The sequence below is a fragment of the Neofelis nebulosa genome, chromosome 14, assembly GCF_028018385.1.
Source record: "Neofelis nebulosa isolate mNeoNeb1 chromosome 14, mNeoNeb1.pri, whole genome shotgun sequence".
Lineage (NCBI taxonomy): Eukaryota > Metazoa > Chordata > Mammalia > Carnivora > Felidae > Neofelis > Neofelis nebulosa.
The window spans coordinates 34,272,422-34,289,254 of NC_080795.1; the positions used below are offsets into that span (position 1 = coordinate 34,272,422).

Genomic DNA, 16,833 nt, shown 5'->3' on the forward strand with positions numbered 1-16,833 from the left:
ATCTAGCCCCTGAAGAATGGAGCAGGAGAGGTGTTTTCAGGATGGGAGAAACCAAAGGATTCTTTGTATTTTAAGGTTTGCTTAATGACTGGACACCTCTTTTACTTTCACCTATAACTGTATACACTTTATAGACAACGGTCTTGATTTCCACATAAATTTAAGGCAATTTAAGTATTACACATTTTCAATTTTTTTTTAATATATCCTTTCCAATGCTATCACTGAGGTCCTGAATATTTCCTTTGCGTATCTGTTCAGATAACCTGTTCATACTGGATCCTAGCTCCTATCAATGCTTCGTATGGCTTTAGACGTAGTTTTCCTTGCCCTCCTTCTTTTTTGGTACTATTGCTATGTTTTGGGTTTTTTTTTTTTTTTTCCTACTATAGAGTTCTTTTTCCTCCTTTTTCAAAATTTGCTTTAGTCAGTGATTTATTACGCTAGAAACCTGTAGCAAAACTGAGAAGGTTAGTGTTGGATATGAAATATGACTAAGTAACATTTTGACCTTCAAAGATCTATAATGAACCACCACTGATCATCAAAAGCATAGTCTCTGAGGTGGATCTTTTAGCAAGGATGAATGACACTATCATTGGTGGTACTCAACAAGTTTGAGGAGTCCAAACTTGGACATTCCTTTAATGTACCTACTATTACCTTTATGCTATAGGTTAGCTTCCTTCTCACCAATGTTTTCCCTTCATGTTTACTTATGTTATAAGGATTGCTAGTCAGGTTAAAGTCCAACAAACAATTAAGGAGGATATTTGGTAGAAGATTTGTTGAAAGATTGGCTAAGAAGGAGGTTTAAATGAACACCTAAAGCTATCATAGATTTTATTTAACTACGTTATTTAAGTTTCTGATATGATAATCAAAACCAGATGTTATATATACATTTGGTAAGGTTATGATAACTATATTTAAGTTGATCATGCTGGCTTAAATTTGAAGAAGCTCGTGGAGGAGTATTGGGATTCTTTTGGAGATGCTGTTTATTCTTTTAGTATATAACAGCTTATCAGTGTGCAATCATATTTTTTTTTGCAATCATATTTAAAAAAACATTAAAATCAGTGTAATGGTCAAATTTACGAATATAAATTAGATGGGTAGATATTAATACAGTTTCCCAATGAAAAATAGAAGGAAATACTACATATTCATTTTAGCAAATCATTTTGAAATATCCTCTTACCAAGTGAATGTATTCTGTCTGGTTCCTGTGAAAATTACCAAAGCACAGCATAGTTGTAACATGCATTGCCATTAGGCTACTTCAATTTTCTGAGCCTTAGTTTACCATGCCTCTAGACTCTATGGTGATAGTACATGTTAAAATAGATATCTGCAACTGTAAAGAGAAACTTATTGGTCACATTTTCATCTGTTTAGGGGTCAGGATGTTTTAAAAAGAAGTGAAAATCAAAGTATTTACTGATTGTGTTGTTAAATGCTTCTTTCTCCCCTTCCCTGCTTAATTTTTCTTTAGCACTTACTACCATCTAGCATACTATATATTTTACTTATTTTTTTTACTTTAGTGATACATTTTATTTAACCAAATATATTTAAACTATCATTTTAATATGTGATCAATCTAAAAAGTTATTGAGAGATCTCATATATCTTTTTCATACCAATCTTTGGAATCTAGTGTGTATTTTATTCACTTGATCTTAGAGGCACCACATTTCAAATGCTCAGTAGCCTACCATACTGGTCAAACCAAATTCCTTCATTAATGTCCAGACCATCTATAAAATTCTAACATCTAACAAGTGCAGCTCTATACTTCTAACACTCTGAGATTCTAGTGTGACATTCTAGAATCCTGTGTTTCAAATAGTCTGTGCCTAATACTGTAGGATCCCTTGAGTCAAATAGCCTATGATTCCAATGTTCTAAGAGTCTGTGATTCCAGCACTTCATATTCTTTGACCTAGATCAAGGGTCAGCAAACTCCAGCCTGTGGGCCAGATCCAGCCCACTGCTTGTTTTATAAAGTTTTATTGGAACACGGCTATGCCCATTTAATTTGTGGCCACTTTCATTCTCCCAGGGCAGAGTGAGTAGTTGTAACAGACACCATGAATGACCTCTTGACCAGCCAAAACTAACATATTATTCTTTGTTCCTTTACTGAAAAAGTTTACTGACCCTTGATGTAGATCTTCAAAGATTCTAAGTTAAATGGTGGTTTTACAGATGTTTATTTGATTGTTATACTTTATAACTCACACATATGTTACACACAGTCTTTTCTGATATGATATATGTTGTTCAAAGGAGACTGGTTTCCTCATCTTAGGCATTTACCATTTCAGGCTTCTATAATTCCATTAGGTTGATTACTTATTTTTTTTATTTTTATTTTTTTTGTAAAGTAGGTTCCATGCCCAACATGGGGCTTGAACTCGTGACCCTGAGGTCAAGAGTCCCATGCTCTACCGATTCATCCAGCCAGGCTCCCTCCCCGTTTACTTAACTTTTTTATTGTCTGTCTTCCTATAGTGTAACCTCATCAATGCAGGGTATTTGTTTTGTTCATTGTTCTCCCAACACCTTAGAACAGTACCTGACACACAGTAAATGTCCTATAAATATGTGTTTAGTGAGTGAATAGTGTTTTTAACTGTTCTTGGTTGGGAAACAGAAAGGGGCTTGCCGGAAAGTTAAAACCAAGCTGCAGTGTATGTGCTAAGTAACCAGAAACGAATATTCTTGTAATCAGGAAATGTATAAACATTTCAACAATCCTTGCTCAACATAAAAATTTTTACTTTTTTTTAAATGTTTATTTATATTGAGAGAGAGAGAGAAAGAGAGAGAGAGAGGCAGAGCATGAGAGGCAGACGGGCAGAGAGAGGGAGATACAGAATCCAAAGCAGGCTCCAGGCTCTGAGCTGTTAGCACAGAGCCCGTGACCTGAGCCGAAGTCAGACGCTTAATTGCTTAATCTACTGAGCCACCCAGACACCCCCTCTCCGTTTTTGTTTTGTTTTGTTTTGTTTTTTAAGATTTTATTTTTAAGTTATCTCTATACCCAACGTGGGGCTCGAACTCACAGCTTTGAGATCAAGAGTCACATGCTCTAGTGACTGAGTCAGCCAGTTGCCCCTGCTCGACATACAAACTTAAATCTTGAGAAGGAAGTAGTTGTAGTTGTTCCAGCTTTAAACGGAAAGAATTGTTGTGTCATTGGGGCTCCTGGTGGCTCAGTTGGTTGAGCATCCAACTTTGGCTAAGGTCATGATCTCACAGTTCGTGGGTTTGAGCCCCACATGGGGCTGTGGGCTGATAGCTCTGAGCCTGGAGCCTGCTTTGGATTTTGTGTCTCCCTCTCTCTCTCTCTCCCTAGCTCCTCCCCCTCTCAATAATGAACATTAAAAAAAAAAAAGTTATGGGCTGATTGGATTTAAAAAAAAAAGAAAGAAAGAATTGTCATGTCATTGTTCACTATGAACTAGAAAGGAGCACATAAGTGACAAAATGTGAAATGCCTGTCTTGCTCAATTAAATGTTGTATGTGCCCAGCTAAGAAGAGTAGGAAGGGAGCCGAGTTTTAGAAAGCCTGCTTTAAGAGTTGGGCATCATAGTTGGATAGTAGGGAAAGGTGAGAAGTTCTGATGGCCAGCCCAACATCTAGGAGATTCCATTAGGTGGGGAGTTCTTCAAGCTCTCTGAACACCAAGGGGCATCAGTCTCAGCAGGTCAATGTGCCTTTATATAAAATCCAAACTGCCTGCTTCACAGCTGGCCAGAGGCTTCACTGAACCCTTATAATTTTAACATTTTCAACTGAGCATCCTGGAATTTTCTGCTAGGGAATGTAGTTCTGATTTTTATCAATACAATTTTTGGTAAAAGGTGATTCACTTAGTAGATATTTACTTTGTAACTAACTTTGCCAAGATGCGTGTTTCATAAAGTGAGGCAATATTGAGATGTTGTAACTGCTTCTGACTTTTATTAACACCTCACTCAGTGCACCTACTATGAACTGTTCATTTGACAGGCTTGACAATATAATCAGTGACATTGCCAAAATGTATATAAAGTAGCCAAGGGATTGGTAAAGCAGTATAACCTGAAACACATGTGAAGTAAACTCTGTAGCCTGCTGTGAATCATAAAACAGATCAATATAATCTTAGGAATTTTCTAGAGAAATCAAGGAAGGGGCCTTAGTTAATTGCTCACTTTTTAGCAATAAGGACAGGGTTAAAACAGCATATGCTTTCTGTGTTTAAAGTAAGAGTGATCAAGTGTGAACACTTTTATATTTTATATCTTTCTGCACTTCTGCATCTTCAGGTATCAGCAATAGTATTGCTATCGGGATTTTATTTAGGATAATTCAAGAATCTGGAAATTCATTAAAAAAAATGGTGGTCAAAAGCTGATTGCTTTTGCTGCTGTGATATGAGCTGGGAGTGAGATTCCATGGATGGTAGTAAAACTCACTTCCTTATTATCTTGCATGTACCTAATAGGTTGGGCCCTGTGTTTTGTTGATGTGCATTACTTTTTCAAGTCACTCGGGGACAGGAAATTTAATAACAGTTCCAAGCAAAGGTACCTAACTGGTGGGAAAGTATCTAAATATATGTTTTTTCAGAAACAGCTTTTTTGGTAGTGGGAGATGGAAGTTGAATTTGGAAAATTTTGTTCTTTTCCTTCCGTTTCCCTTTTAGGTTCTGACAATTTTTCTGCTATTTTCTACTTTTTTATTTTTCTATGCCTTTAATACGACTTCCCCAACAAGTTCTGTATTCACTATAATTAAATTAGTCATAGAACATTAACTAGAAGAGGCTTTAGAAGTTACTGAAAGTGATTGGCTCAACTCTTAGAATTAACACTCGAAAAATCCAAGCCTATAGAGAAGTTACAGCGCTTGTACACAGTGGTATACTGACACAAAACTACTTCCGCCTTCTCCAACTCCCAGTCCAGTGACCCTCCTGTTGGTCCTTTTTTCACATTGAAAAGAAAACATGCCCTTTTCTCTGTTTATGTGCTTTAGTGCTTGACCTAATTCTAATTCTCTATCCCCATTTCTAGTGTTCCATTGCAGGGTTTAAAAACAAATGTGGGCATCACTTTCTTAATAAATACAGGGCAAGCTGACTGTACAATTCCTTTAATGTAAGTTTTTCACTTGATATTCAGTATGTATATTCCTGAGAATTAATGTTGCTGCATTAATTCAGAAAGCACTGAGATCCTGTGTCCCCCATGTAGATCTGTGTGTGTGGAGACTTTGGCAAGAAGAAAATGCTTTCTTCGCCTTAAGTAATTCACAACGTAATGGGCTGTCTGGAAAAGGACCTGCTGTGATGTAAACACAAACCATTCTGGTTCTTCCACTATTTGGCCGTTACTGTTTATTCTGGTTGTCTTTGTTTAAGAAAGATAATCATACTTGTAGGCTAAATATTAATCTTCTAATTTTAAGATTGTGTTCATTAATTTGTGTTAGACTGAATATTTACATTTGATATACTAACTAAAAAGCTATTGGGAAATTAATTAGAGACTATTGCTGTTATACTAAGTAATCATTAATTGCAGGCTTTAGTGCTCCCAGGGCATCTGGCACGAGAGCAGACAGATCTGGGATCTTATGCTGGCCTTCTTACTTATCAGCTTGTTTATCTTGGGCAAGTAATTTAAACTTTTGGGGAATTTTTTTTTTCTAATACACACTATGTGTTGTTTGGAAGTTAACAATGTGCTGAATATTGTTAACATATTCTGGGGCAATCCAGATATTATAGTCCTAGTTACAATGTATTGACCTCTTGCCATATAGTAGTAATCCTTGTCCTGTCCAATTTACCAGGGTTTTTTCGTAAAATTGAGAATATATTATTTGGAAGCATTTTGAAAAATTTGTAGAAAGCAAAAACCAGAATTTATCCAACTGTATGTACTTATTAACTCTCTCTCCTCTCCCACTCTCTATCCAAAATCCAGTAGCAAGTGGCAACATGAATACACATTCTTTTGTAACAGAACATAGTTTTAAGCCTTGGTAAAAGTAGAAATCTATAGATTTCTTCTCCAGCTCTGAGGGCACTTTGCTTCCTGTCTGCACCATGTGGGTTTATCATGTTGTGTATTTCTGTGTATATATAGATAGCTAGGCATTCTGCTTTTGCGTTGCATTCTTCCCTTACCCCATTTAGAACACATAGAAGATATTCAGTGAATAATTGTTGAATGAATGGATCTCCCCAGTATGATTATAATGAGCTCCAAGGTCTTCTTTTGCTGTATCAAGTCCCCGCTGTCCTTAACATGAGAGTGGGTGTACAATTACCTCTTAATGTAAACACTTGTTGATTTGACCTGGGATCTCCAAGAGGTATAGCAGCTCTTAGACTTATTGCCATATTACCCTTCTCCCACTTTTGGGGAGTGTGGGTTGAGAGGGACACTTACAACTGTTCTGAGCCACACAATTGGAGAAACACTGCATGGGCTGTGTACTGCTGATGTTGCTGGGCCCCATTCCAGCTGCCCCAAGGTTACCCTGCTTGCTTTCATTGTAGGTCATCCAGGATGCAATATGTATACCATTTAGTGAATCATCGTATTAGAACCAGAAGGAACCTTTGAGAACTTTGTAATGTTGCCAGCCTTCTCATTTGGTAGCTAAAGAGTGAAGTGTACTAAAGACATTGGTGGGTGGGCATTGACTTCTCCCTCCCCATTGTTACAGGACAAATAATGAGTCACTGCCACTGGCTCTGTCCCCTCTCCCCCATACACCAATTAGGCAGTTATTCAGGTAAACAAACTCTTCTGAGAGGATTTAGGAAAATTAACACTTATCTATAATAAAGCCTGACTGCTTGGCAAATTAGTTTTGTATAAATCCTAGACATTCTTTTATTATTCTTCTAAGAACTTCTTTATTTTTTTTAAACTTTATTTTAAAAAATATTCATTTATTTTGAGAGGGAGGGAGGAGACAATCCCAAGCATGCTGACAGCACAGAGGCCGATGCAGGGCTCAAACCCACAAACTGTGAGATCATGACCTTAGCCAAAATCAAGAGTCTGATGCTTAACTGACTGAATCACCTAGGAGCCCTTAAGAAGTTCTTTATAAACAAGGATGAGAAAGGTGTTTTATGTCTTAATATTGAATAATAAGCCATTGATGCTTAGACAGTCAATTAAAATATTTGAGCAGTCAATAAAATAATTGCTACCATTCATAGAATATTTCAAAATGCTGAGTGTCCTACAAACCAAAATTGTCTGGTAATTTTTTATCCCCACTTTATAGATGAAGGAATTGAGGTTCAGACATAATTTGGTAAAGCTGACACACCCAAATTAACAAGAGGAAGCAAATTTGAACGAAGCATACTGACTCCAAAGCTACAGCTATTTCTGCCATGAAAAACCTGTGCCAGATATCCTGCTTCAGGATGAAGAGGAAGCAGTAAAACATGGGTGTCTGTCTTCAGCTCACAGTAGATAAAAAGGGTGATGAGCCATGCATACAAGTAACAATAGTGAAAGAAAAAAGTGTCAGTACATAACTACTTTAGTCGGTAGTTATGTACTTTAGGTGGGTATCAGCAACAGCTTTATGGAGAAAGTGTCATTTGAAATGGATCTTAAAGAACTTAGATGGGCAGGCTGGGGGCAGATGTAGACAAGGCCATGAATTCCAGGTGTAGCTAATTGAACTAGGCCCTGGATAGTCAGTAATGATTTTTTAAAAAAATGTCAGAAGTGAGGAGCGCCTGGGTGGTTAAGTCCGCTAAGCATCTGACTCTTGGTTTCAGCTCAGGTCATGATCCCACGGTTCATGGGACTGAGCCCCACGTCAGGCTCCATGCTGACAGCATGGAACCTGCTTGGGATTCTCTGTCTCCCCCTCTCTCTGTCCCTCCCCCACTTGCACTCTCTTTCTCTCTTTCAAAATAAATAATTGATTCAGGAAAGTTAGGGTGACCAGGAGAATGGTTGATGGGTTTAGTGTTTTTGGAGGTTATTTGCATTTAGAAACCAAACGATTCTCTGGTAAAGAATCTGTATAATAGAGAAGCTGTTGTCCACTCCTAGGGGCTGTTTCTGTCTTTTCTATCATCCTACTTTTTGGGTAGTAAAATACAAAAATGACTCGTTAGTTGTACACACACATTCTTCTGCCTGGTCACTTATCCCAGCCAAATCTCCTATTTCCCATCCTCAAAGGGTACAAAACATTTGCTTTATTTTCTTCCATCATAAAAGAATATCTTATTGCTCTTTTTAAAATTGTGTATCATGTGCTGGATAATGACATAGAAAGGAAATGAAAAGAGCATCTTCATGAATGTTGCTATTACCAAGGTTCCAGACCTGATTGTTTATGTAGTTTCTTCCATTTGTCATTCAGTCATAATGAGTTTCTAGATAAAAATGAGGCTGCATTCAGAGTCTTTTTCATGGGGGAATGCTGCTAATAGAGGAAATTTGTGTCCCAACAGCAATTAAGTTATGTAACTGTCAACAATTTACTACATAATCAGGTGTGTCTGGCATGTTGGTTTTGTAGCTCTTGTATGAGCATTGTTAGGGAAAAAAATAATGCTCCTCTGTTGTGTTGTGTCTCTTTGCTGTGAGACTAACTTCACACACAGATATGGTCTGTATTTTCTGTGTCCCCATCCTTGGAAATTTGAGGGCTTTCTGGTTACACTACATGTTCTTCAGAAGCTTTAGAAATCCTTGTTCATTCTAAGTCTGTCCACAGGGTACTGCATTATCCTGGGTACTGCTGACATACAATTTACAAGACTCTAAACTACCTTATGCAAAAGGAAAAATTATATAAGTAATATTTATTCCATAGATTCTATGTTAGATATGAAGAGCAAGATGGCTGGCACACATTCCAGATTTATAAGTTTCCTTGGGGTATCTCCATTTTCACTAATGAGGAAATCTAGGCTCAAAACATTTAAGTAATTTATATGCGGTCATGCAGCTATCACCAGATGCAGGATTCAACCCAGGTATGCATTCCTTCGAATTTGATCTTGTTCCTATACTGTAGTTATCTGTTACTATTAGTGCAGCAGGAATTCAAATGAGGGACTTGGTGTAGGTTGGAATAATTAGGGAAATCATCTCAGAATAGAATAGTAAAAAAAAATATAAAACATGGGATACACTGGAGGAGATCAGAATCTGGGGGGAAGTAGTTCTAAAATTAATAATAATAATAATAATAATAATAATAATAATAAAAGCAACTTTTGAACACTTACTATGTACTAGGCACTGTTTAAATATATTCATTCATTCAGTCCCCACAACAACTATATGAGGAAGGGACAGTTATTATTTTCATTTTGTAGATGAAGAAACTGAGAAGTTATATGCAGGTTAAGGCTCTTGCCTGAGATCACAGATAAAGTCACTGGTGGGATCCAGATGAGAACTCAGCTGTCTGATTCCAGAGCCTGTCCTATGGGGGAATGAAGAGGAAGGGACAAGTCAAGGGTCTTCAGGGCCGAATACAGTAGATGTAGAATAGGGAAAAGGTAATTGTGTATAGGGACAAGGCTGAAGGATGTAGGTTTGGGGAGTACTATATGCCAAGTGGATACCTGAAGCCTTGAGAGGGAAAAGAAGTAAAGGTAGACATGACATCAGGAGGTGACAGAGCCTGAAGGGATGCTCACAGTTTCTTGGAGGGGAGGAGGATGAAGGGTTGGAATAGGAGACAAAGAAAAGTCAAGGATGGAGAATCCAGGGAAGAAGAGACTGAGGATGAGGCCCCAGTGTCAATATGCCAGAGACTTCATGGATTTGGATAAGTTCAAAGTAACTGGACCATTGTCTCTGTGCTTTTGTGTTTGGTGGTATCTCTTTTTTCCTATCAGTTTCTTCTTGCCTCTTACCATATTTTTAGCACTTTTTCTTTTTTCACAAATCAAACTGTAAAGGAATGATGATTGTATTCATGCTATCATTGCAAATGCTCTTTAATATTGTGCGTATTTCCAAAAGGAAATAGCTAATCTTCTGAATTAGATGGTGTGGAGACATGCTAATTTTCGTGAATTCTGTATCCATGGATTGCTAGATATAAAGACCTTATGGGTATCATGTTCTAAATTCTAAGATACTGTAGAATTAGAAGAGATTTGACACAAGTGACATTTTAAAAGAAGCCATTTCATCCTGCCATCCCTAGTTTGAGAACTATCAGTAGCACCTTCTTGCCCACCCCCCAAATCCTTCAGCTGGCTCTCAGGTGACCCTAAACTCACCCCTCCTACCTGTCCAGCCTGGTTTCCCCCAATGTGGATGCTCACTTCTGTGACACACAGTGAGGCATCCTCACTGTGTCTTCTAATGTCTTGGTTCTTTTCTACTTCTATGCTGTCTCCCTCTTCACCTAATGGAGTCCTTCAAAGCCTGGAGAATGAAGTCTCATCCACACTCTTGATACTGTTAATTCTCTGTCTGCTTCAGTGATTTCTCCTTTATCTTGATATCTTTGGCGCATATTGTCAGCACTGTGTATTTTGGCACTCAATAATTTAGACACAGGTAACCTGGCAAAAAAAAAAAAAAGAAATATGACTTTATAGTAGTTTTATTTTACAAAATAGGATACTTAGTAGGTGAATTGGGAATATGTGAATTTTGTTTCTTATTAAGGAATAATTCTCTTCCAAGTGAAGGTACACACATATAGCATCGCTTTTAAAAGGAATTCCTAGCTACCAAGACTATGAAACCTACCTCATTCTCATTCTTCTTTAATTTAGGAATATTAAATGCTGATATTGATTTTTGGCACACATTGAGGATCCCTATAATTTTGAGAGCGTCCATTAGAGCAATTAATGAGTTTCCATGAGACATAAGTTGTTTTTGACATTGCCAAAGGGCTCTTCTCATAGTAATCCTTATCATTTTAGACCTGATTAAGCATTTTGTACAGCACAGATATCCTGTTTAAGTATAACAGGATGATGAGTGGATTTGTCCCTGTTGTCCCAGAATGTCACCTCATCTCAAAGTGGAGGTCAAGGGCATTAAATACTACATCTTACTGTCCTACCTCCAGAACCTGTCCTACCACCATCAACCTGCACTGTACTCTTAGACAGTTGGCTAAGTGAACTTTCAACCAAGGAATGCAATGCCTGTTTCTTTTTCTTGGTGAAACCTACAGTTTCTTTCTTTCCCTGGGTTCAGGGAAGAAGGCAGCTTACCCTCAACATATCATCACCTCTCAAGGCCAGCTCCCAAGTATTCCACTCTGTCCCCAGTCATCTTCATATATTGATTGGAGGTTGGAGTGGGGAGGGGTGTGTGAAAGCTAGGTTAACTGTGGTATTCCTCAGCAAGTCTTGAGGAAAGTTAGGCCATGCCTGTTTGCTGGATGCTGTCTGTGGAAGAGTGGGTTTGCCAACCTTGCCTACATGTTAGAGTCATCCAAGAAGCTGATGCCCAGGTTGCACCCTTATCTCTTTCAGTGGGACTCTAGCATCAGTCGCTTTGAAAACTTCCCAGGTTATTCCAATAAGCAGCCAAGATTGAGAACTACTGCTGTAAAATGTATGGGGATGGGATAGGGAGTGGAGGGGGTACTTGGGGTCTTTTATTCTCCAGGTTTGACTTTTAGATAGAATTCTTCTTTTAAAAAAAGATTTTATTTTATTTATCCTTGAGACAGAGACAGAGCATGAGCAGGGTAGGACAGAGAGAGAGAGAGAGAGAGAGAGAGAGAGAGAGAGACAGAATCTGAAGTGGGCTCCAGGCTCTGAGCTGTCAGCATAGCGCCTGACATGGGGCTCGAACTCACAGACCGCGAGATCATGACCTGAGCTGAAGTCAGATGCTGAACTGACTGAGCCACCCAGGCGCCCCCCAAAAAGATTTTATTTTTAAGCAATCTCTACACCCAGCATGGGGCTTGAACCCACAACCCTGAGATCAAGAGTTGCACGTTCTACCAGCTGCGCCGGCCGGGTGCTCCTGAAATTCTTTGAAAATAAAATACCTCACTCAGTATCTTGCTAAATAAATAAAGATAAAGGTTGTAGTTTAATCTATCTTGTGTTTCAGCTGAATACCATGTTTAACTGAAGGATCAAGATTATACTTGCTTGGACTTTTTCTGAATGGTAAAACTTTTAATAAAGTGAAAAGATTAGTATGTTTTATTGGCCATCTTAAAAGCTGCATCTTATTGTCATACAGTAAATTAGTTTCATCCCAGCAAGAGAATCTGACTAAAGCAACATCACTGGGATGAGCTAATAGCCATCTGAATTGGCAAGGAGCATATATTAACAGTCATATTCTAGCAAGTTTATTCTGTGATCCTATTCTGACAATTTGTCCTAAGAATTCCACTATTTCATTGAGTGTGCACGTACTTCTTAAAGGCACCATTTCATTGGCTTTCTCATTTCCTTGGTTTTCTCACAGCTCGAGAGATGGCTGCCCAATGCGTTACAAAGGTGCAACTGAGCATTTCCTGTGACAATCTTTTGGATATGGATGTAGGGTCAAAGTCGGACCCCTTATGTGTGTTATTTTTGAATACGAGTGGTCAACAGTGGTATGAGGTAATGTTAAATTCTGTAGATGAAAAGCAATCTGAATTGCTCTTTTGATAATGTGAAGTGCTTATTTGAATTGTTAAAATAATAACAATTTAAAATTAACAATCTGTTAATGCAGTTTTTTTAGGCAAGTTTGTCCTTGATTGCGGAATCTTTCATCTATGTATAGAAACTTCCTTTACCTATCCAGTATGCCTATATCTAGTTACCTGTAGGACAGCAAGATGCTAAAATGTGAGTGCATTTTGATCTGAAGAAACTTTTTGTCTTGGGGGGAGTATAGGTTGATCGCACAGAAAGGATTAAGAATTGCTTGAATCCCACATTTTCCAAGACATTTATTATTGATTACTACTTTGAAGTGGTTCAGAAATTGAAATTTGGGATTTATGACATTGACAACAAAACTGTCGTGCTGAGTGATGATGACTTCCTAGGAGAATTTGAATGTACCCTTGGACAAGTGAGTATACTTAGCTGTTGTACTATCTTGCATCTAAATTTTAACCAGAGAATTGGGCATTTTTGATAAGTGCTCATTAGTTTAATTTTTAGAGTTGAAAAACATGTAATCACTTTAAAGCCTTGGTTCATATATATATGAATATGGTTTGAACATTATATAATTTAATCTTATTTTTCATAAGGGCAGGAACTGTGTGTTTTTGGCAGAGCCCATTAATTCTTTTGCGTTGGGGTGTTTCTTTTCCTTTTTTTTTTAGACATGTTTCGTTTGTCATTTCAGCATTTCAGTAAGTAATACCATTGCTCTAGCTGCTTTGTGTACTATTTACAGGTTTCCTATTTACATATTTCAGTACAGTTTTGTTCTTATGTTTAAGTCATAAACGCTTTCAAAGTAACATCAACTTCTCTGATGTTCTAACTAATGTGACTGGTCCCACTAGATCCCCGATGGCCCAACACCATCCCTCTACCTGGCTTGCTCTTCCTAAACATTAGGTACATCAGTGTAAGCCTTCCTCCCCTAGTAAGCATCCTCTGAACACCTTGAGTAGTTTGGAGCACAACCCTAATCTCAGCTGGTACTCTCTACTGCTTCTGTCTTAACATCCACCACATTGTATTATAGTTGCTTAATTATCCATCTTTCCAGTATATGACAGATTTTATCAGGGTACAGGTATGTCTGTAGGCTCACTATTTAGCTCCTAGCTCAGAGTTTGACTTCTAGGGAGAGATCATGACCATTTGCAAAACAGCTGGAAAGATCTCAGGAGGGAGCAGCCATTGTTTTTCAGTGGGTGACATACATTGCTTAGATTTATTTATTTTTCAGTGTTGAATTGTTTGTGGATCTTGGTATTTCCTATTCTCAAGGACAAAAGCTGGTTGGTTTTCTAAAACTTTAATGAATAGTATCAAAGAAGAAATTAAAGTAGTTATTTTTTGGAAAAAAAAATCACATTGTAGCTAAAATTGTGATGAATTTCAGAGATGTTCTGTTTGAGAGTACCTCTCTGTTTGAGAGTACTATATTGTTTTAATCAAAATGATATATTTTTTTTCAGTTTTAATTTCCTTTTTTTTTTTAAATTTATATTCAAGTTAGTTAACATACAGTGTAGTCTTGGCTTCAGGAGTAGAACCCAGTGATTCATCTCTTACATATCACACCCAGTGCTCATCCCGAAAAGAGCCCTCCTTAATGCGCGTCACCCCTTCAACCCTAAGGTTGTTCCTGTATTTAAGAGTCTTTTATGGTTTGCTTATCAAAATGATATTTTGTGAGGGTTATATCAAAGTTATGTGTCAGTTGAAAAATTGAATCCCATTTTTGAGTGTTCTGAGGCCCACCTCTTACCTACAGGGTTTTCAGGTCAGTGATTAGTGTATGTGAAGAGAATCTGGCCCTCTTTTTCCATTACAGGGAAGCAGTTAAACTTTGAAGTAGTTGATAAAGAAACTAGTGGTTGGGAAGATTGTATCTTCCATGGTAGTAGATGTAGTAGGTTGTGCTCCAAACTACTTCCAACTCCCTCAGGATTGGCTCCATGGAAATCTTTTCCAGTGGGTTTTAAATAAATAGATGTGTTTTATAATCTCTCAGTCTTTAAGGAATTGACTTAATGTTTCCATATGTAATGACTTAAGTCTACTTTATACTCAACTCTTTTTTCAAACCATTCAGTTTAAAAATTTACATGTTTGGGGCGCCTGGGTGGCGCAGTCGGTTAAGCGTCCGACTTCAGCCAGGTCACGATCTCGCGGTCCGTGAGTTCGAGCCCCGCGTCAGGCTCTGGGCTGATGGCTCGGAGCCTGGAGCCTGTTTCCGATTCTGTGTCTCCCTCTCTCTCTGCCCCTCCCCCATTCATGCTCTGTCTCTCTCTGTCCCAAAAATAAATAAAAAACGTTGAAAAAAAAAATTTAAAAAAATTTACATGTTGAAGTGAAATAGCTCTTTGTATCACTTTCCAATTTTAACAGATTGTGTCCAGTAAGAGGCTAACTCGACCACTGGTGCTTAAAAATGGCAAACCTGCGGGGAAAGGGACCATTACGGTAACAATAAGATATGTGTCTTTTGCCTGAAAACATTTAGCATGATAGGACATGCTGAAACTATACATACCAGACAAATACTCTGTAGCCGTGCTTTTATCATTTGATCTTGAATGTTGCCCTTCATTGGCACTTGCCTTATAATGATCACAAAATGGGAAATGTATTGGGTCAAAAAAGAAGGAGAAAAATGCAGTGTGGGAATTCCTTCTTTGAGTCTTTTGTGTTGCCCATGGAATCAGGTGCACCTTGGTGATGCTTGCCTCTCCCCCATGGAAGTGTAAATTCCCAAGCTAGAGAGAAACAACTTAATCTTATCTGAACGGACCAGTTTGACCCTCTACAAGCAAACATAGTTCCCTTAATAGGACAGAAACTTTGCATAATGGATTTTATTCCAAACGGTTCTATATCATGCCATGCCCATTGAGCCTCTCAACTCTTAACCATCTTTTTTGTGCTTGCACTCTGCAACCCATCCGTCCACTCAGATTTTTCCATTGCTGATTATTGGTCCTAGGCAAATGAGTATATGGTTTATACTGTTTTAGATTTCAAATTATATAATGCTACACTTTAAATAAGTACCTCTAAATAATAGAATAAGATAATTATCTTCCAGAGTTCCTGTCCAGGTTATCACTGCCTGGAGCAGTAGTTTTGAACTTTATCCAAGAATAGAAGGCTGGCTCCCTGAGAGGCCATGTTTGAGGGTTATTGTCCTTGTCAAGTACATTTCACCACACAACTGTTGCTCTGGTTTAAATTTCCTGAGACAGAAGAATGTTAAGTGTCTTTGGGGTGTTGACTTCTGTGGGACAGAGAGCATTACAGTAGTTAGCTTTATTGCCCTTGGGGTCATGATAGCCTGGAATTTGTTTTTAAGTAGAACAGTTTTTCAGTTACATTGGATGAAAATTATTGATCTGATAGTTCAGTGTAAAGTTCAATTTAAAGTGTTCTCTAGGTATGATTTACTCACAATAACAATCAATCAGTACTTCCTAAGTTTATCAGAACCCCTAAAAAATATTGTCTTTCACTTACCTTATGAAATCCACTTATAGATTTCAGCTGAAGAAATAAAGGATAACAGAGTGGTCTTATTTGAAATGGAGGCAAGAAAACTGGACAATAAGGTGAGTAGTTGATGCACATTTCCACAAGGATATCATGTTTTGCCTCACATTGATTCCTTTTTGAAAAAAATAATAATGCAATTAGCATTATGAAGTCCATCATCTGAACATCACTTAGTATTTAGTTACTTCCAAATTCTGCTTTTCAGTCTATTTTTAAGCAGAATCCATTTTCCTTAACCTCTTTCCTCTAGATGTTATCAAAGGGTTTGTCTATCTTAAAAGAAGAGTTAATAAAAGCATTAATGTTATTGTAAAAGATATTTGAGAGAGTGTTGTTGGATTACTTTAGGGAAAGAAGGAAAAATTTTATGTTCTGTTAATTATGGATTTTCCTCTTTGCCTCCAAAAGTCAATGTTTTTGTTTTTTTTTTTAAATGAAGGAGGAGTACCAGTACATAATAACACAACAACTTAGTCTATGGCATGAATGAGTATAATTCTTTGAGTGATTTTTATACCTAATTACATAATCCAATCAAATTTTTATCATTTGCATTTACCTTACAATTCACTTTGTAAACATCTTAGACTAGTAGCCAGGAACTATTTTTATTTTGGAG

At 37.6% G+C, this 16,833-nt stretch overlaps 1 protein-coding gene across 4 annotated transcripts in view; it reads left to right on the top strand.

Annotated features, from left to right (window-relative positions):
• Positions 1-16,833, top strand: part of CPNE3 (copine 3) — a 49,526-nt gene that overhangs the window by 1,834 nt on the left and 30,859 nt on the right. For 2 of the 4 annotated variants that reach the window (XM_058698484.1, XM_058698485.1), the window contains exons 2-5: positions 12,472-12,611; positions 12,892-13,071; positions 15,057-15,131; positions 16,199-16,270. In XM_058698484.1, coding sequence (XP_058554467.1) covers positions 12,480-12,611; positions 12,892-13,071; positions 15,057-15,131; positions 16,199-16,270 — 459 coding nt within the window. In that variant the 5' untranslated portion in view covers positions 12,472-12,479. Of the gene's footprint in view, positions 76-12,471; positions 12,612-12,891; positions 13,072-15,056; positions 15,132-16,198; positions 16,271-16,833 lie in introns of all 4 variants that reach the window. The other 2 variants (XM_058698486.1, XM_058698487.1) reach the window with 2 other exon arrangements.